This window comes from Grus americana, chromosome 5 (genome assembly GCF_028858705.1).
Source record: "Grus americana isolate bGruAme1 chromosome 5, bGruAme1.mat, whole genome shotgun sequence".
Classification (NCBI taxonomy): Eukaryota; Metazoa; Chordata; class Aves; order Gruiformes; family Gruidae; genus Grus; species Grus americana.
Window position 1 is genome coordinate 10971196 of NC_072856.1, and position 22481 is coordinate 10993676.

General features: G+C 41.8%; 1 protein-coding gene across 7 annotated transcripts in view; it reads right to left on the reverse strand.

Annotated features, from left to right (window-relative positions):
* TEAD1 (TEA domain transcription factor 1) overlaps positions 1 to 22481 on the reverse strand; it is a 163936-nt gene that overhangs the window by 103194 nt on the left and 38261 nt on the right. For all 7 annotated transcript variants that reach the window (XM_054826606.1, XM_054826608.1, XM_054826607.1 and 4 more), the window contains exon 3: positions 5319 to 5572. In XM_054826606.1, the coding sequence (XP_054682581.1) occupies positions 5319 to 5466 (148 nt within the window). In that variant the 5' untranslated portion in view covers positions 5467 to 5572. The remainder of the gene's footprint in view (positions 1 to 5318; positions 5573 to 22481) is intronic.

Below are 22481 nucleotides of genomic sequence, written 5' to 3' on the forward strand. Positions count from 1 at the left end.
CGTCTTGTGAAGACTCTTCCACTTCATCCCAAACCATTGACAATTTACTCTTGAAAGCCCAAACAGAAAGATTAAACTGTGTTCCCCCACATTCCAGAAATCCTCGACAAGTAAGCCCAATACCCTTCATTTCTAATGACAGCAGTGCCTACTGCTCAGCTCACAAAAGCAGATTGCCTCCTTGCAAGCCTGATGTTGCAAGAATATCACTGGATTGCAAAAATGTTTATGGGTAGATTTGTTCATAATCTGAGTAATTTAAGTAGTAACTTTTGAAACAGACACTGTATCTTTGGACCTTCATTTTCTTCACTTTTAACTGATTGCTCAGCACACGCCTGCAGCCTGCCTTCATGCATGCACTGTGCCATGACGTAATACAGTAAGCAATCACAGGATTGCAAGAATGTTTCTAGACAGATTTGTTTACAATCTAAGAAACCCAAATAGTAACTTTCATAATAGGAGTCCTATCTCCAGTGCATTTTGTGTATGTTGCTGTGAGACCAAAAAGAAAAAAATAAAAAAACACGAGAGTGTATCTTTGTGCAATGATTGCAATAACAGATGAATAAACATGCAACCTGATACTTCACATCTGGTATTTCATCACTCCAAATACCTTATTCGCATTCAAATATATTTAATACTGTGGAAACTTTATAAGGTAGTGATGTCTTTATAGAGGCAGTAACTTGCATGGAACTTTTAAAATTAAAAGCAATAGTAAAAATAATTTGTAACACGTTACTGTATTCTTCATAAAGCTAGTTACCTTGCAGTTTCCTAACAGAAACCCAGAAAGACACCTAATAATAGCAGTTAGCTACAGAATCACACAAGCCTACAGAACAGGATTTCTTTTGCTGATGTACTAGTTCAAAGTTCAATTCTAATATTCAATTTATACAAGGTGCTTTGGAAACGAAGACTATTATTACTCATTGTACAAAAATTCTATCATCTGAGCAGAATTTTTTATGAAAGTATCATTTTCCCTTTACTGTCATGGTAATGCAGGCCAAGAGATTTTATGCATGACCTAATAAACATATACAACAGTTCTGAAAGGCTGCTATGCACCTTCTCTTGTTAATTAGTACTCATTCTTCTCTGTAAAACTAACCACACTACAAAACTTCCTTTTTAAATAATCATTAATACACTCTTAAGTAGTTTTGTTGCAGAGATGTATACCTCCGATGCAAATCATGATGACTAATTTCATTCATAATTGAAGAGCTATTTACAGGTCTCAAAAATTAAGAACAAACTATTTTTTGTCTTAAAGGCAAAAGCCATCTTTGCTACCTTGGGGCTAAGCTAGCAATGCTGATAGTAACATGTCTGCAGGCGTTACTACACTTGTTAGCAACTTATGTTACTTTGGCATTGTCCCTGGAGCTGCACTAAAGTTACATCTTGCTATAGCTAAATTTCAAAAAAGAGATGAAAACATGCACATGGGGCCAGATCCATTCCCGTGGTAACTCCGGTGACTTCAGTGTTACACCAGGGATAAAAGTAGGGCTGCATTTCACAGCAGCTTTCATTCTTGTAATCTTTTCCAAAACACTCTCCCAGGAGCAAAGACAAGCACAGGCAAATATCCTGCCAATAAGTGAGTTCACAGGAATTGCTACGAGTAACTAAACTGTCAGCAGTAAAAGACCAACAATTGGAACAAAGCACAAATACAGGACAGCCAATGCCCTCTAATGGGCTAGAGTTTTACTATGTGCTGGATAAACAAGGACACAGAAATTCATCGTAACTGATCTCTGAGAGGGATGACAAATTATAAGGTGTCCTGCTTCGCACTAGTAGATGATCTTTGCGTTTTAGCAATACTTCTTTTGAAACAGCACAGGTGAAAAAAATTCTTGCCAATACCTTGCAAGACGAATGAAAATCTGAGTCAAGTCTTTCCTCCATGGGCTACACTCAACTGCTTCCACAAAGAGAGCGAGCATCAATTCATAGATGTGTTCCTATACCCTCCTTCACGCTTTTGTATTTATTCCCCTTCATCTTTTTTTTAATTTATTTACCACTAGTCAATACTGTACTAGGAGGAAAACCAAAACTGTAAGACCACCACAACCACACACGCACAGAGGAAGGGGGGAAAGCAGTGGCAGATAGTGCTTTCCTGCAGAAACCTTATCACTGGTCCCTTAGCCTTACAGCACACTCCCTTTCTCTCAAGAATTTCCAAACTATGATTCCTGGAATTTGCCCCTGTGAACCAAAATGAGTGTCTTTGCTGCTTCTTACCCAATCATTTCCTATAAATTTAAAAACAAGAGTTTCATTAAGCTTTTATTTTGTTTTCTGATGGTTTCTTCAAGGAGCCATAACCCTGTACTGGCAGCAGGGTCAGCAGCACCCTGAAATGCTCCCAGCCTTGCACAGGTCACAACTTTGTTCATACAGACAGGGCCGAAAAAGAGTCAAGACTTCCCCCTCCCCAGCCACAGGGCCCTGCAACCCTTTTCTGTGGGGGTAGGATGGAAAGTCTTTTGTTCTCCTCCTCCTCTGGTGCCCTAAGTTACTTTTTTCGGAAGGCAAGGGGAGAGGAAAAGGCCCTCCCCTCCCTTTCCCTCCTTTATCCAAGACTGCAGCTGTAGAGGAACAGCTGAAGCAGTCCAAGCTGCCCAGAGAGGTCACAGATGTCCCTTGGTACTGCTCTGCCAGCACGGGCCACGCTGTTGCTGCCCAGGTGGCACTGCGGGCAGGCGCCCCTCAGCCACCCACCCCGCACGCCCCCTGGATGCCAAGGCCCCCAGTCCTGCTCGAGCAATCCTCTGGGTCCCCCAGAGCCAACTGCCCAGGAGCCTGTACACAGCCCTCTTAGAAACGCCACTTTTAAGGACGATTTTAGACCACCACAAAGAACAGTGAAGAAACTCTGGCTTCTGCTTACACATGAATGTCACAAAGCTCTCATTAAATGAAAGGCAGAGACTTAAAATATTTCTTCAAGCAAAATCTCTGCTCTTCTCAAAGTATCTCTCCAAAGACAAAAAAACTACAATTGCTTAACTTAATCCACACACAGTGATCATTATATTTGCCTCCATAAAGATCATATTTGTTCTAGTGCCTATATCTAAAGGTAATTTCAGTTCAAAAATGAAATGGTGCTCTCTTGACCTTTTGTCTTACACGGTTCATGAATTACTGACACATTACAATATCCCCCAACACTGTGGAAGCTTAGTGATATTGCAATGTCTCTCTTGTAAGTGAAATAAACTTGGTATGCCACTAAAAGGCATTAAATTATTTTCATTATGCCACACAGAATCTAAAACACTTACACTGTTTTGATTTCAAAATCCTTGGAGAACAATTATGCTCTCAGGGCCATAAGACTCTATTAGAAAGTCCTCAGAAACCTAGCATGGTTTCAATAAATCCTCAAACACTACAAAGCAGTTACTCAGCTTGAAGAATGAAAACATGAGTTCATCCACTGCAAAGTCAGGATGTAAATTCTGCTCATACAGTACCCTGCACTTCCTAACACATTTTTTCCTTCCCAATCAGGGCAACACTTTAAGTCAAGTTTTCAGCATCATGCATGCATATCTCCTCTTTCAATTGAAAAGAAACCATAGTTGATTTAGGATGAGCATAAATATATGAAATGTGCATATATGCTTATGGTGTTACTAGTTAGCAGTATTAATCAGTAATTAGATATGCATAAATAGTTTTCTACATATATAATTTAACAAATGTTAACATTCAGGATTAGAGAACCATTAAATTAAATCAGTGATTGTCAAAATGAATGGATAAATATGTTAATTTCTTTAATTTATACAATGGCACAAAGAACACTCCAAAACACCAAAAATCAGATTTCAGGGGTGATTACTGTGGTTGCAGGGATCCCAATTTAAAAAAATGCAGCCACCCTTATTTTGGCTGATGAGGCTGTTCAAGCCTAAGTAGAGCTTTTGAGCATAAATACACAATGAGCTTGTTTGTATATACATGCTTATGTCCTCCTAGGAAGAGCACAACCTTCTAATTAAGCAAATCATCTCCCCTTTCCAAAGGAAAATAACAACAGCGAAATGCAATCAAAATAGGCGGAAACGGGTGAGAAGGAGAGGACAAGAGAAATTATATTCCCTTGTGCAGGGAGAGAAGGGGAGGGGGGGAAGAGAGAGGGGGGAAAAAAAGCAAACACCCAGGCAGGAAACCGGGGCCCGGCAACTTTCTGCGAAGGGCAGCTGAGATGCTTCACCACAACTCTCTTCTTCCAGACTCGACGTTTCGTGCGGCCGCCAGGGTCACATGGCAGCTGCGAGGGGAGCCGGAGGGGGGCGGGTCCTGCCTGCCCTGACCCCCCGCACCGCCGCCGGCAGCAGCAGTGTCCCTCTTTCCATGACCTCAGGCGGGGGGGGGAGGTGCGGGGGCACAGCTGGTGGCAGCTGCAGCACCATCTGCTCGGGGCTGCGCCCCCGGGCCGGCCGCTCCCCGCCGCTTTCCCCCCGCCCTGCCGGGGGACAGCCCGGCCAGGTAGGGGCGGGCAAGGTCGCCTGTAAGTGTCCTCCCTCCTCAAGGCACAGCGGCTCCCGCAGAACGAGAAGACGCAGCAAGGGCTCCGCCGCCCGCAAAGAGGAGTTTGCAAAATGGAAAAGAAAAAGGGACGGAGCGAGAGCTCGGACGAGCGGGACGAAAGCTATGGAGCCTCGGATAGTGCGTGCAGACGTCAGTATCCCTCCGCGGAGAGTATATTTATGGAATGCTGTCAGCACGTCATCTGATTTATAGCCGTTTGCATGGAGGGAAGGGGAAAGAAAAGAAGAAAAAAAAAAAGAAAAAGGCACAAAAGCACCCCTAACTTGCTTCTTTCATCGAGGCTTCTGAACGCAACAAGAACTTTATCACTTTGCAATTTAATATTGCATATTCTGCAATGTGATCATGCAGACTGTATTTCCCAGTTCTCTTTCTGCATCATTTATTGAAAAATAAAAATGCTTAAAGGTTTTTTTTATGCTCAAGGAGTGACACATTTAAAAGCTTCTTTTAAACATTTCCATTCAGCCACAGCACAGCATTCATTAAAGACACAATTCTGCATCAGTATTGCTTCCTAGTGCCAGTGGTGAAGGCGCTGGTTCAGACAGTCCTGAGCAACGCGTCAGCCCAGCTGAGCTCCCTCAACTTCACAGATTTCTTCAAGATTTACTCCAAAAGTACCACAATCAGAGCCAAGGACTTTGCATAAAAACAAGCCGGGCTTTACAGTTCTGACTGGGACAATTATTTCCAAAGGCTAAATATGTACCACTTACCATACATTTTGCCTTCATCTGATAAGATGATTTTCCTCCTCCCACATGGTGGATAGATAGCTAGAGCCTCCTGAAAGCTCTGTTCAATGTCAGGGCTCCAGACACCTTCTGCATCATTGTCAATAGGTTTATCTGCAGAATCACTCATTCTTTCAATATCTTCGGCAGGACTCTCGCTGCCGCTCCAGCTGCTGGGCTCAATGGTGATGGCTGGGGTCTCCAAGCCTAAGCCTGGAGTCTTAAAAGAAATATACCTACAAAACAAACAAACAAACAATCCCAAAAGGCATTAAAGACATGGAACTTCAGGCAAACATTTCTATCTACTTTTGATAGAATGATAACAGCAGCTGAGCAGTAATGGCAATCAGACAAGCATGGGAAGTACACAGGAAAAGTAAAAAATTAATAACTGTTCTACCTCAAATCAGCAGAGGTGGAGCAATAAGGTTGTCAAAAGGGGAATTCTTTACCGCATATTTTCTGTGTACAATTACGTCAAGGCACAGAGCATCAGGTTATTTTTCACAGATAGTCAAAGTGGGTCTTAATAATGGGGAAAACTCTGCAGCACATGACACATTTCATCTGCTGAAGATTTGCACCGTTAAAATAACGGGCCAGATCCTCAGGTGGGGGGAATCAGCATACTTCCACTGGCTGGAAGGGAAGCACACCAATTTATGCCAAAGCGACCACCAGAGCCTAAAACCACTTAAATCTAAAAACAAACGCAAAAACCTATTGCTCACATTCATCCGGATGTCAGTGGAGTAAATGGAATTACACTAGCAATGACACAGCTCAATGCGATTAACTGGAAAAGGCTGTAATTTTCAGATCTTACCCAAATAAATAATACAATCAGAATCTGAGCTACATACAAACAGAAATCTTTCAAATTGTAATACCACAGAAAGGAATTACAAGAAAAGATATATACTTTGCCTGTTTTAAAAGGTCTCTGTCACAGAACCATAGCAGAACAAAAATTACAAGCTTCAAGTTGCTGAATCAATTTAATAAGAAATAATTTAATATAGCTGCACCTGCTCACACCACCAGAGCTGCAGATCTGTCAGTGTTCCTTTTATATTTTTGAGAGAAATACAACTCTGCTATAAAGGCTTGCTCCAGGCAAAAAAGCTGCTATACCAGACCAAATTCATCTCTGGTGTAATTCTTCGGGAAGTCAGTGAAATAACACCAGGAACAGATTTGGCTCAACATGTCTAGGCATAATGCAGTTTTATTTTGAAAAACGAAGAAGTTTGGTGACTCTAACTGATCTAAGTGGATGGGAGTGTTCAAACATGCATGCATGAGCTGCACATACACTTAAAAATCCAGTTAGTTGGCTAAACACTCAAAAAACCCTAAACTGCAACATTTTTATTCTACTGGGGGAGACGAAAGTAGGCCCTTTCCGCATGCAGAAGAGAGGAGCTTCCCCTTCTGCGCACCTCCATCCTCATGCTGATATGCCTCAGTGGGGTCTCAATATATCGTAAAATAACAGGTGACAAGCGGCAGAACAGCATTCACCCCGCAGAGATAGAAGGGGAGGCCATACATCGGATGCCACGACAGCTCTGATGAAACAGCAATGGGCTGGAGAACTCCCTGAAAGAAGAAATATTTACAGCAGCCCTCACCTCACCTAGCCAATCAACCAATCACCAGAGATAACCAAAACCTGATAGTCCGGTCCCTCAGAGGCTACAGCGCCTTGCAAAAAAAAAAAACCAGACCTGAAACTGGGGAAACGGGGAGTAGTCTCTCAGGCTCACTAACCAATGTTACCAGTCTGATGTCCAAAGTATGGGGTATTTCCACTTCTCCAGGCTCTAACAGGAGCTCAGAGGGATCAGTACATGCACAATGGACTCCCATTTTCCTTCCTCACGTCTGTTTCTACAAAGAGGCATTTCTTAACTTCACATCGGTTCGAATATGCAGCACAGCTTATGAAAATGTTAGTGCCTACCCACCAGTAATCTCAAGGCTTATCAGTGTCTCAAACTTTTAATAACTGATAATGAGGGAGCAGATGGATTCACAGGGAACCACACGCAATTGATAAGTGAGTGGGAAGTCTGGCCGAATATACCACTTATTGTCTGGGAAGTCCAAAATGTACAGTATTTTTCAAGTCTCATCACAGAAAGGGAGATGTAAACCTTTATGAAACATCCTTCAGAATTCTCAGAAGGCCAAAGGGTTGATTCAATCTTTGCAAGATTTGACCATTGTATGCAAGGTTTAGCAAAAACATAAACACGCCAATACTGGGAAAGAACTGACAAAAACAATCATGTCCACTTAAGCTTTCAAATGCAGGGGGAATTTCAGGTAAATGAGAGGTAATTGAATGTTGACTGGGATAATTAGGGGGGTTTCAGTTTTACTGCCACAGTGCAGGGAAAAATGGCTACTGGAGATTTTATTGGCCTCACGTGATCGAATCCACGGTTTAGTATTTCACCAGAAGACAGGACCGAGTGGGACTGTTTGCTGGGTCAGTTCTTCAAAGGTGACTCAGGGAGGGAATCCTTCCCCTCCTTGATCCCGGGCATGACGGCATGCAACACACAGCACAGCCACGGGGATCTTTTGCTCAGCCCAGCCACCCTCTGCTTACAAAATCTGCCACAGTCATAGCCTCAAGTCTTAGTATCGTCCTATAAACCAGCCCTTGTTATTACATTATGCTGAAATAATAATTAAAATGCACACAAGGAAAACAGAGAGGCTCTAAAGTAATTAATGTTACTTGATATTCATGTTAGATCTTGCATTGTGTTTACTGGTGAATTTTCACTACTGTGCTATCTCCCTTCCCATTCCTTTTTCCCTACTTGGATATTATCTTCAGGCATTAGTAGCTACTATTCCACCCTCTGAAATGCAAGACAACCAAGTGTTTCTTCCAGAACATCTGTACAATAGGGGTGGGGAGCAACCTGCTGGAAAAAAACCCTCTTGTACTGAAGGTTGCTTTTAGTGATTTCCATTTTGGTGAATGCTGACGCTGCAGATCAAGCTAGAGGACCAAGGAGCAAAACCCCTTGTATTATGATGACTAAATGGCTCCCTCTTATTTCAGGAAAATAATGAGCTACTCAGTTAATCACTTCCAGCTCAGCTCTACGTATCAAAAGGCAATTCCACCTCCTCTTTAGCTTGAATTCTAAGGACCCAACTGTGATGAAAAATTTCAGACCTGTTATGCTGGAGTTCAACGTGATTATCAAAAATACAAGCTGTCAAAAGATGAGCTTTGTTGCACTTTTCTAATGAGCCATCTCATGTGAAAAATGTGGACTTACAGTCCAATTTAAATTTATAAAAAATTAAAAATAAAAACAGGCAAGCCTTCCATATATTAGCAAACTCCAAATCTTACAATACCAACTTTCAGTGGAGGAAGAGTTAATCTCCTGGAGGCAATTAACCCACTCCACTCCTCAAAAGCAGAGCTTGCACACATGACAGATCAAGTTGAAGAGTTCTGTATTTGCTTTTTATCATGTTAACTTTTAGAGAACCAATTTCCTGCTTGTACTTTCTGTTGACAAAATTAAAACACCTTAACACTACCCAGAAAACCAACCAAAAAAACCTCAAAACCTAAAAAAATAAAATAATAATAATAAAAAATATCCTCAAAAACCAAAACCAGATTTTGGCTAACCTTTTTGTACTTTCCAAGTGTCCAAAGCACACTTGCTGCAGCTTAGGAGGTCTCCCTTCAGTTTCCCTTTTAACACCAGTTTCTCTCTCTCAAATTTATTTCAAGACAGCTTCCCCTGTGCATAAAGCTCTCTTAGTTGCAAACCTGAATGCATCTTTTTTGCAGTTGCTTTCTACTCTCTCCAGTTAAGTCAATTCTAAGTATATCTGGTTTTCTCATGTAGTTATTAAGACACTTTTTCTATGCATGACGAAGGTATGTTCCCCCCTCAAACAACGCAACGTTTTCCATTTAGGAATGGAGAAGGTATTAGGGACAATACTGGATTTTATAAATATGTTTTATAGCTAATCCATTCAATACAGCTTCATGAGGTACAAGATATGACTTATTTTCATTATGTTCACTTGTTAGAGTAACTTGAAAAGTTACTTTAAAAACTCAGAGAAACAAGGATACCTATTGTCAGAGCTGATCAAACCAATGAATTTAACTAAAACCAAATTATAGTCTGCAACACCTTATCAAGGGAATGATTTCTTTGCTTGCATAAAGCATGCTCATATGCCTTCACTTTATGAGCAAGGCAAACCTGGACTTGCCCAGAAAGTTGCTGCTCACAGACCAACAACTGAGATCAATAGCTCTTCACAGGAGTGTAGGACAAGTGCAGATTTAAGGCCTTGATATGTTTCATATCCTTCAATACCTGCACAATGAACGAACGTGGACACATTGTCTTCCAAGAGTCATTGAAGCTGAATCTTAACTTTACAACATCCTGCAAAAGTTAAACCGTTTTCTCTGTTCAATTAATTTACTTTCTTGAATTTCAGTGTATGGGTGCCAAATGGTGCCTTCACTGAGGTATCAGTTGTATATGTACATAACCACTGGAAGAGGATTAATACTCTGCAGGTATCGGTGCGGGAACATGAGAACGACTAAAACCACATCTTGGTTCTGAAAGAAGTATGAGAAAAAATGATTATGTCTCCCCAGTTTTCTAAATTCTATCTGCTTGAAGGGGATCAAGTGCAGATAGTTCTGAGATAACCTGCAATGACACCTGCAAGAATTTGCAGGTGAGAAAGCATCAGTGTAGTTACCCACACTGATCTACTGGTTATGAATGGCTGCAGAAGGCTACCAAATAATTCTTACAAACAGCCCAATATTTCTAAAACAGGTCTTTTTCTGAAAAATCTTAATTCTTGAGGTAAAGATTTCGAGTGTTAAAGTGGTAAATTACACTTTTAAGAATACATTTTATTTTTAGTTTGTGAACGTCATCTTAGCTTCAGTTATATAAAAACAATGGGACCAAGAATCCAACAAGCTTTTCATAAACATCAAGACGATAATGAGCAGATGAGTAAAAACCAACTAATTCTAAATTTGCAGATGGCAAATTTTCTCTCAAGGCTTGAAAAGTTACAGGCCCATGGGATTTTCCTTCTGCTTTGTTCAGCAGTGCAAATCCACAGCTGGAACACTAAGGCTTCAGGAAAGAACTGCTGGAGAGAATCCAGAGGAAGAAAGTTATCAGATCTAGAAAACATGACCTACCAGGAAAGGAATTAGGTTTGTTTAAATTTAGAGAAGACTGATGTGAGAAGATAACCAGTTTCAAATAAGGAAAAGGTAACAGCAAAGCAGAGAAGCAGCTCTTGGCCATTTCTACCAAGGACAGGACAAGAAGCAAGAACTTAAGTTGCAGCAAGAAAACCATGGCTGGGCATTTGGAAGACAGTTCTGACCCTACAGTCGCACACCAGAAGCAATCACAGTTTGGGGTACTGGGGCACTGCTGGGGGGAGAGGTGTTGTTAGGAACAGGTGACACAAATGTTTCTCAGGAATGATGCAGCTATGCTTAGCCCTGTCTGAGGTAGAGCAACAAACTAGATGATGTCATGAGACTCAGCAGCCAAGACAGAGGGAAACCTGCAGTGGGAGCACAGCCTTGACTACCCATGGGAGAACCCAAGAGACTTCATAGATGTCCTAGTGATCAGACAGCTTTGTCAGCTGCAGGGCAGGAATCCAGGGGAAGGCAGGCTTCCTACCACCAATGCCCATGAAGTTACGTGTTCCTTCGCTCTGCATGTTTTCCTTGCACAGCTGCTGGGCAGTCTGCTGGGTGAACATCACTGGCAAAAGCCACCTGTGAAGTAACTCATCAAGACAGGCAGGATGGGGAGGGAGAGCAAACTGTCAGCCTGGGGAGAAGAGGGCTGCTTCTCCTGCTGATGGTCTCCCTGGGAGTCTTGAGAGATGAGGCTGCCTCGTCCCCAGCTACCCTGTTCTCCTTCCAGATATCTGTCAAACTGCCCAACACGCCATACCCATCTGGATTTCTCAAGCTCTCTCTGCACTGATTAAAGTAAATGTGGAATTGTTGGAAAGCTTGAATTTTACTAGGATTTTATATTATCCCTAATAGAAAGTCAGTGTAACTCCAAACTACAATAAAACAGTGCTGCTATTGCTATCAGTACAGAATTCTGCAGGTCTCCATGACGGCTGGATTTACTCCTGAAGGAGGAAATCAACGGGAGTCATAGCATCTCCAAGGGCATACAGAAAACTGCTGCTGACTCTCCCTAACAGAGCACCCCTAGAAAAAATGCCAGATAGGAGCCTTCTCCCGATCTAAAGCAGCATATGGCATTGTTAAGTATTAAAAGTGGAGCTTTTGTTAAACTTTATTTTTTCCAATAAAAAACAAGCTAAAGTTTCTACTTTGCCAGTAAAAGTATCTTTGCAGTGCTTATGCAAATCAAGAGATATGCTCAAGCCTTTAAAAAAACCCCACTTTTTATTTAAAAACAAAGTCATACTCTGGATTCTGTAGCTGTAATGTGTAAGCATGTATGGATTTTTCTGATTCTTCGAGGTTTTCAAATGGCATTACTTTCAGGAAAATACTATATATATATATTTTCAAGCCATTTTATATATAATTTAGTTTTATGAGGAAAGGATATAACACAGTACAGAGAATAAAAATTTAAATCATCTACGGAGCATCCAATGGCAAAATTATTAGGTTAAAATGACTTTATATTGTGTTTTTGTTACAAGGTCTACTTATCAGCAATTATTCCCTCTAAGAAGAAAGAGCACCAGGAGAGAGAAGCCACCCATTTGTAGGATAAAGTATTCCTTTAAAATTCAGCCAGACTAATTCAGCCATTCACTTTTGCCATTGAAATGAAATAAAAAGAGTTTTTCTCTGACTGCATGAACGCTTCAAGGAGAAATTCTGATGCTGTGCTTTTTGGCAAACCAAATAGTTGCAGGTAATGATGCTTCCATGTACTTCCTATCATTCATATATACTAGTTCTGTTCTCCTAGGATTCAAGTTACCATTTCTCACTTGGGATTCAACCTATTTACTAACTGCAAGCTACTGACTTCAGATTTGTCTTTGGGATCTGCAGAGGAATAACATGATCAGTTCAGCTACAGCTAGAGAGCACCTGTGAAAAGCAGCACAATGTTTTTTCTGAAGTGAGCGCATTACACAGTGAGTGAATTCAGGCGTTACTTTCTTCCCTTCAACTACCGCACTTAGGGTATGCATAAAAGTAGCAGGAAGACAGACAGTGCCATGCCAGTGTATAAAATACCAAAAACATGTAACTTAACATCAGTAAAGTGAGTTTCCTTCAAATATAACTCTGTATTCTGCTCATCTGAGAAGACTTACATGTGTATTTTCACAAACTGTGAGGAAACTTACTGAACAAAGAATTACTTAGATCTGCAAGAGTAGGCAGCATATAGGCCCAAATGTGAAATCAGGATTATATGAACTATTTCTAAAAAGAAACCATGCATTCTCCTTGAATTGCTCATTTTTTGCTTATAGAAACAGATTACTCAGTGAAGAGTGGGCTGATGTTAATACATGGGAATTCTTCCCTTCACAAACAGCTTTCGTCCCTCTGTACTCTTTATGCAACTGAAAAGAGTATTTCGTACCACTCTGAGGCCCTAATTTTTTTTTCCAAAAGCTGCTTTTGTTTATGTATAATTATTGTTGTACAGATGCTGAGTCATTGACTCCAACCCTATTTTCTTTTCCATTAGTTTTAATTTCATGCAATTAATAAAATGGTTCATCTTCTCGGTGGGGAAACAACTGGATTCTGACTGTGACTACACCACACTTGCGGGCTCCATCAGCTTTGTGCTGGCTCACCAGGACGCCTTCTGCGAGCAGCTACAGCTTCAAACCATCCACAACATCTAGCTAGTGCCCAGCAATCCAGCATGCAAAGTGCTTTGTAAGGCACTACACATTACTTACTCGTGGTCCATGGTCTGCACTGATTACCAACTTATCACTGGGTAGGTGAACCCTAACGTACCAGTTGTGAATCCGTGTCTCATTACGGTCACAGCTGTTTGAGAAGCAATTCCTTCTTCGTGTGATACTGAAGCAGTCGCATTCATCCTAGGTGCTAGCACTCATTTATGCCCAGCTGGTTTCAATTCTAAGGGTGTTCCTGGGATTTAACCCCGCTCAAATACTGCATTGTGGTGGTAACCAACAAAGATTATTCTACATATGACTTGGCACTCAGTGGAATGAAGAATAGCAAGCATCGTGTCTGACTTGCTTTTGCTAATTACCAACATGAAGCAAAGGAAAGGATAAAATATTTACCGGCTCTCAGAAGGAGAAGCCATTCTTCCTGCAACTGCAGGAGGCAACTGTGCAACAACCCAGCTGCTGTGCTCTGCAGCAGGAGCTGAGCCTGCACCTACTGTCACACAACAGGGATGGCTTGTGAATGGCAACGGCAACATCTATTACCAGTGTAATGCCATGGCGTGCTTACCCCAGATGTACTCCAGCTGTGACTTTTCTATGGCAAGAGCTGCTACATTGTGAAATGAGGATTATTAATATTTCACCTATTTGCCAATTATTCAGCTTTTAGAAAAATGCTCTGTGACCGAGGGGCGTCTGCCCACACCTGGGGGGCTCTGCTCCCAGGGCAGGTGAAATGGCTGTAAGAAACACTCCCCAGCCCCAAGACCTGTAAGTAGAGGCCACAGTATAGTCCCTCAGGGCAAGGTCTGCAGCCACTGCTTTGCTTGGGGCGTGTTTACAGAACAGTTTGGCAGTTCACTATAATTCACTCCACTGCCAACACATGCAAACAGAAAATAAAAACTACTATATGTAGCTATCAGGACAATGGGCTTTTTTTACATACAAGATTGGAAAAAGGGACACAAAAATAGCTGCAGTTCTTGCTTACATCTAACAACTGTCTCTTCCTTGAATGCTTAAGTTCAGTCACCCAGTGGAGGCTGAAGCAGGGGTTTAGCCTGCACAGTCTCTGTGCCTTCCCAGTGACTCCACAAATTATGAATTACAGTATAAAAGCCCAAAGAAAACAGACAGTGGCCTTCCTTCAGCTCCAGTGATGTCCACCTCTCCCTATCCCTCCATACACGTAACTTTGGCATCCGGACCTGGATACAGACACAAACACCGACTGCCTTCGGAGCTAGCCATCTTGTACATCTAATGGTGTTTCAGTCCCATCTACCTGAGAGTATGTGAATAATGTAAACGCAGTCAGTGATTTTCATATGTGCCAACAGATAATATCTTCTTTGCAGTTTGTTGTAACTGCCTTCCCACAGCATCCCTGAGCATGACTAGTTCTTTTTTACCCCAACAGACAAACTATCAATACCACATACCAAGTACTATAAATAATACAATTAGGTACATGCTTGATTTCTGGTGTGTTACTAGCTTCTTGCTGGGACCACGTATGATCCTCTGCTCACACATGACAGATCTGGCAGCAAGTTGTTCTGTCCAGATGTAGCCCTGAAACCTTTTGCTCCCCCGATTCCTTAAGCCTCCCCAATTTTATTGGGGTTGCCATGTCAGACGGACATTTGCAAAACCAGATCCAAACCTTGATGCTTATAGCTTTCTTATTTTATCCCTGGCATATGAATAACTGGTGTCTCTACTCCAATATTAGATTTTTTTTTTTCTTTAACTTGTTTTGAGGATGAAAGGGTTTTTTCCAAATGGCTGCAGAAACATGAGTGTTCCCTCTAACGGCTCTGAGTGAGGTGGGAAAAGGGACAGAAAACCACCTGCTTGAACAACTTTATGTAAGTTCAGTCAGGAAAGGGAAAACCAACGCTATTTGAAGGGTGGTCCAACGTCTGACTGGTTCATATGTAACATAAAACTTTTGTCTATATAAAAAATATTTTATATAATGATTTAAGTATTCTGTTAAAAAGGTACAAAAAAGGCACAGTAAAGTAAAAGGTTCATTCATTTACTCAGGTGCATTTGTTTAAACAAGAAATAGCCACAAGATTAACCCTTTCCCTATACCCAGCTGAAGAAGGATCCTTCTTTTATGAAGCAGGAGAAAGGCAAGTTTTGGACTAACAACTGCAACACCCAATTGGCCAAAGCCACCTCTGGAATCCAGCCCTGGCAACTTTCATCCTTCAGCCCACTTGTTCTCTGCTTTGCAGATGTTATACAAACACTCCTTCGCGTAAGTGCAAGCACACACACACACATACTTTCTCAAACATCCATTGAAAGAGCTAAAATTTAGCTAAAATTCATGTTACAAATTAAGAAACTCTGCCAAACACCATCTATAAGCTCTATTACTCTAAAGCTGCTAGAGAAGGTTGTGAATGCTTTGTGCTCACCTGAATGTGCCCATTTGGTACCAGGCAAAACCAGGAGAAAACAGTTTTATTCTGCTTTGGTGTTACTAGTTGAGCTACCGCCCTGGGCTCTGATTCTGCCAACACAGAGCCATTTTATACATATGAATAATCACTCCAAGTTTAATGAAGCTCCTCACATCTCCATTAGCAATTGTTTTGGCTGGAAAAAGGCCCTGCCTAATCAGCCCTGGAGGAGCCTGGAAACAGAGGAGTGATAATACTGGGAGGCTCACTTTGGGAAAGGCTGTGGTTTTCTCAAGACAGGACACAGAATAGCAAGACCAAAAAAAAAAGGAACGGGTGAAAATCACAGCACCATGTCCCTCAGCAGGGCTGGGATTTAATCCCAGGTTTCTGGCCTTGTTCTCACCAACTCTAAACAGAAAGAGATTTCAGAAACCAGCATGTGAGATCAGATAGGACTTGGGGTCCATGTCGACTAGTCAAAACATGTCTAGTGGCTTGTCTTCATCACAAGCCAAAACTGGAAACCCCACCTTGTGTTTTTGTGTATAGAGAAAAATCAAAGCAACAATTTTGTTTGCAAGTGCACTAGCTGTCAAATAAAAATATTTTAACTTACTTTGTTTTCCAACTGCTAGCAGTAGTGTTATGGGCAAATTACCTGCCAAATTAAATTTTAAGTCTGAGTTGTTTATCTGTGTAGTACAAAGGAAGCCTCCAATGTAAGGAAATGAGAATTACTATTGCAGCACTTCTACACTCCAACTTCTTTCTTCCATCTCACACTTATCTCCAACACCTTTCCTTCCACAGGTAGTGAATGCATTGGCATCAGCTTTACTTTGTCGGTATGACTGTCTCATATAGATAATGACAGATCTATAGCATACATTTTGTCCATAATAGTAAATTTATTTCTGACACCTGAAATAAGATTCTCCTGAGAGGTAAGGATGCTTTTATGCAGCAGGAGTTACATCTTCTACAAGGGAGTAGGAAAGACTCTCCTGCTGAGATACTGAAACAATCCCAAACTGTGGCAATCTTTAATTGCTAAACATAAGTAAAACCTACAATAACTGGCTATAGCACTTTCAAAACTCAGTATAATAGTTATGTAGTTATTTTACACTTTTCTAGTAGTTATTGCCTGTTGAGGAAGCAATTTCTGTCTTAAGCTCCGACTTACGTTTCCAGTCTATTTCAAGTCCTTGTTCACTGTAGTTTAATCCTGCTTCAGGAGGTGTCAATTTTCCACGAAAATAACTTTGCTGGCAACCATTAGGATTGTGAATTCACTGGACACCGGCAGAGTTAAAAGAAAAGATGGCGCAATCCAGGCAGCAGAAAACAAAACATACATAAAAACCCAAACAAAAAGTACAAGCCTAGGAACTAATCCTCATAATTCTACTGGACTTTAAAAATCTTGAATTTAACAGAAATACCCATTTCACAGTGCACTGTCATTTCTGCCACAGCACCCTTTCCTCCCCTCCACTCACCGTTCACAGTTTCACGGGCAATCATCACCTGCCTCTCACTCTGCCTGAAGAATGGCTTGCCTGTCCAAGGCTTCACTTCTTTCTTCTAGCTCCATCAGTGGGCACAAGTGCCTCTCACAAGCTGCTCTGATAAAGGTATGCATGCCTCCTGGTGAGGCAGAGACCATAACACCAGGATCTCCCTGAGCTGGCTGGGCGTGTGGGAGCAGGTCCATGCCAAACCTTGGCAGACCCCTGCCATTTTCCCCCACCTGAGTCACCCTTCTGCCACATGGCAGCTGGAGTTGTTTCTTGGAAAGGGAGTGTCAGATTCATCTGACCCCACATGTGGAGGTCTGTGCTGGGGATTTTCACTGCTCACTCGTGACTGGGACTAATGTCTGTTCCTGCCACATGTGGGATGGGAAATGAGCATGAACTGAAAGCCTTGCAAAAAGGAACCTGTTCAAAGCAATGAGAGAAACCCAGAGTATATTAGAAAAACAGGAAGGAAACGCATGGACATGCGCTGGCCCTTACTGCTTCTCAGTCAAGACCCTCCACCACCTTCTCGTCTGTCAGTCCTCCTCTGTTCAGCAGGAGGGACAGAAAAGGAGAGCGTACCCTTGCAAGGCTCATTTTGGTTCTCTCTGCACGGGCAATCGCCCCAGCAATTGGCTCATGTTTTCTCCTTTTTCCAGAGCCGGAGCTGCCACTGTGCCCTCAGACACCTGTGTGCTGCAAGCCCATGGCTGTTCTGTCACTCACGCGTGAAGGCCACGTGCCTGGTCGGGCTCCTGTGGCCAGAGCACACTGGCTTTTCCTCTCAGCACCTGCTCCTGCGTGGCAAGGCAGCAACTAGCCAAGCTGCTCGCAGAGAATCCACAGGCACATCTAAGCTGGAGGACCAGTGCTGTCACCAGGGTGCTGGTCCTGCCTACCGTAACTAATTTTACTGTATGTGTTCTCCATAAGACTTTGATCTCAGGTTCAGGAAGACCTGAAGCGGTTGTGTCAGCCACACATTGCACATGCTACTCCTGAAACGGCACAAGCATTGCAGCGTCCAGCTCAGCTCTCTGACCGTGGGCAGAAATACCTTCCCAGAATAATGCTGTTATTTAGAATGCAAGGTCTCTGAAGGAGATAGAAGGTGGTTTCTCAATGCTTTTGATATAGATTTACCATCCTAATTGAGGTGTTCAGGAGATGGTTTTGTAGTAATATGAAAATATATTAAATTCTACAGATTCCCCACATGAAGGAGAGTATGCAATAAAATTTCAATAACTTCATCAATGACAAAAGAAAAGTGTCTCTTGTCCACAGTGGTTAAGAATACCTCCCTAAAACCAGCTGAAAGTTGCACTGTCTGGCATAAATAAAATGCCTCTAACACAAGCATTATTTAGTATCCAAAGGTTAGACAGTATCAACATCTGTTTATAGAGAACAGTTAATACTCATGCATGCACACAGTTCTATACCAAAATGTTTTGTCAAGCTCAGAAAAAGACAGACACAATTATTTATACTTTTTAATTATGTTAATTCATATTTGCTCTTCAAAATTACCTCTGTTTTTATAATGTCATCTATACACAAAAATTCCTTTAACTCAATGGATGCTTTTGTTGTAGGGAAAACTGAACACTTGTAGCATGGCTTTTCCAAAACATTTCAAATTAGAGGCTAAGGGTGGTTTCATGTTGATAGCCAGGACTTCAAATTTCGCAATTTAATTCACCACCACAAAACACCATTAAACCCTGCACTTTTTTCTTTTTAAATTAAAGGCTTTCCAGTGCTTGAAGGGTAGACCACTCTTTAAGCTAGAACAAATTCTGGACTTGCACGGTAAGCAAATGTCAAAATGGCAAGTCTCTGGGAGATCTGACTATCAATCTTGAACTACCTAATGGTGTTCCTAGTGAATCTGACACTTCAAGAAAAGGATTAGAGTTCCCTTGATTCTTCTCCTGCCTAGTCATTGTCTTGCTATATGATTCTTTAAACTTTCCTATGCTTTACCATTTGCCATATCCTCTTTGTTGAGAAGCTCGGTCAGGCTGTGATCCAGTGCCTTCAAAACCAAGCAGGCCTTTTTCTACTTACTGCCAGTTAAATCCTTGGAAATCCTAAGCAAATGTATTTCATTTGAGTATTTTTGTTATTATTATTAAATGAATATGAAGAAGATGAAGAGAGTGACCCAGGCAAAAAATGACCCAGAAAGGGAATGAGCCAGGAAATGACCCAGAAAAAAAGTATTTTGGCTTTCCTTCTCAGACTAGCAGTTGGTTTCCTCAAATGACTTTTTTTTAATTTATTTTATTTGAAAGCATTAAAAAAATATGCTGATGAACATTACAATAGAAGTAAGCTTGGCTCTTGGTAGAGAAACATTATGACTTAGAGCCAAGGACATTTATTTTTCACGTTTGAATTATTTTTTGAACAGCATTTTCTGGCTCAATGTCATTGCACCACAGATAGATACGATAGTATGTAAGTGTATGAGATTTTAGATCAACAAGAATGTTACTTCTAAAATGAATACATTTGTGCTCAAAAGTGGTTTTATATCTGTTATCCATGGAAGATGTTGTATTACACGCTGGTTTACTAATACGCTTTTCTTTTTAAAACAGAATGTAATTCATATTTTCTGACACTGCAGCTGCAATTCGACAGTTGGATTTACTAGCCATGTGGATTTACAATAGCAAACTCTTCCATTTTCTTTCCCTCTCTAGCTCACCTTTCTGCCACCTTGATTTATTTCTGTTTCACAGCTGTACCTACCAAATGATTCTTACTCTCACTCTACATATTCCACCTATTCCTGCAGCTGATCCAAACTAAAACAAAATTTTTCTGGGAATGTGAAATTAAAAGAATTCTCACAACAAGAATACAATGCCCAGAACTGAAGGGAACAATTTTCCTGGAAGTGGAGGGGAACCCAAACCCGAAGGCTAGAGGTTCAAATTTAGAAGAGCTTAAAAATTCTCAGTTTAGATTCCACCATCAGAAGTCATTACAGCACACCAGTAACTCTCCCACAGATTCTATGGAATTTACCCGCCTCCGGTATTTACAACACTAACCACCGTACGTAATAATTGCTTGAGTTACATAAATATAGTCACAAGCCCCAAATATCCCGTTCTCAAAATCAGTATTGCTGCTGTTAAAACTGGCACCAGAGAACCTTAGTAGCACAAATATGATCCAAAATACAAACCACTCCAAGTAAATAATGAAAACCAGATCAAAACAAAGCAGAGAACAAGCGAACACTGAGGACCGACAAAATGACATTAGTAGGTAAAATAATGAAGAAAACCGAGGGAGCCTGCTCTCAGCTCCTTCCCCGTAAGACTGCTCCACAGTGGTACAGATGTGAAGGAGACCTGGGTGCAGGCATAGGGCATGCTTGAACTCTGTGGGCTTGTTCAGCCCTGTGCCCCATCCAGCGGAGAGCTGCCTCTTCAGTGTTACACAGGGATTCAAAAAGGCAGAGCAGAGGATGAAATTGTAGCCCTATGTTTATGTATTAATTACTGAAAAGTTACTTAACCTTGAGCCATATCCTAATGTAATGAGCTTGAGCATTTTTAAGTCTCTCAGAAAGGGAGCTGAAGGCTTGTCTTTACTTCCGAGTAGCCCTGCCCCTGGGTCTTTCTTTATAGGTACTCCAGACACTACCCATCAAAGGCAGGCTCTGACAGACCAGTAAAATGTGCAAATTCCAATTACAGGGACTCTGCACTTCCAGTGCAGCCCAGCTGCCAACCACACAGAGATTTGCAGCGATAACAATTATACTTAAAAGCATCGCTACACGTTTGAATGCATTTACACATTCTCCTTTTACTCTCTATTTATTATTAATGGCAACTCAACTAATATCAAGACCCCAGTGTGTTTGGCACTGTAGGAGTACAGAAGGACAGCAAGTTCTTGCTCTGAGGAGTTTACAGTCTAATTATAAATGACAGCAGATGGCGGGTGAACATTATGAGCTGTTCTGCTTTTCATCAGGAAATTTAACTCAGGTAACAATTTTTAACCAGATAGAAACAATTACACATCAATCAGGTACCATAAGCTAGGCTGCGGGCATATCCTAGTCAATCTTGTACACTGTGGTGACAGTGGCCACTTCCAAGACACATAATAAGGTCCGAGGAGATCCAGGGCTTTACAGGTATGGAGATTTTGCAGGAAGCAAATGGGAAATTTAGCTTTGTTCAAGTAAGTCACACTCATACTTACACATAAGCATGTGTTTAAATCCATGTCTATTCACCAAATAACTTAATATGTAAGCCCAGCACAAGCATCTGATGGCGTTTTGCACTTCCTCACATTTTTAGGTGTCATTCCTAAGTCCACTGTAAATTAGCTGCCTCTGTAACTTCATATTAATCCAGCTGGGATGTCATAAAAGTTACAGGTGAGTGTTACAGATCTCCACAAGAAAGGATTTTGAAGCCATAACTGATAAAGTTTGTCCACCTGAGGACTATACTGGCAATTCACCAGGAAGGTGTGGCCTTATCTATTTTATACACATTGAAACATCGCACCCATCCTTGCTGCGGTGGCACAGTATACAGACCATACGAGAGGCACCAGGCTCTGTGCAGCTGGGTATGAGCTGCACACTGCCATTTGAGGACTCCCTCAACAGCCATCATGTAGGAAAGCACTGGGGGCTGGCCTGGAGATAACAACAGTATGTGGGGGACCAGCTTCCATGAAAAGCCAAAACATTAAGGAACAGACTACTACACTACAAAGAGACTGGCGTGGCTGTGGCTTCAGCAGTGGGCCCAAGCGAGCAAGGACCCTTGTATCTCCTAGACTGCAGCTGAACCTTGCTTCCTAGGTGGCAAACACAGCTCTCAACTCATTGAGGTGACTGGAGCAGGTTGTCTGCATTCAGACCTCTTGGAGGCCATATCTCAGGACTGAAGAGCACCAGAGACTTACAAGCTGTGATTCAGATTTAGAAGATTGTCATGCTGAGACTGCATCTGCTGCATTTCCTACTGCTTTACAAGAAGATTTGGACTTTCACTCTGCAAACTGTCCTGTAGGAGCAGAGGCTTGTTGAGTCCTTCCCAGGGCCCTAGGGGGGCCTCTTGCCCTGAACCTCACGCTCGCCCTTCTTCGCAAATACCAACCAACCTACAAGTGCAGTAGGTGCCAAGCGCCACATGTTCCACTGAAGCCAACTGGTATCACAGGGAACTCACCACCCCTCA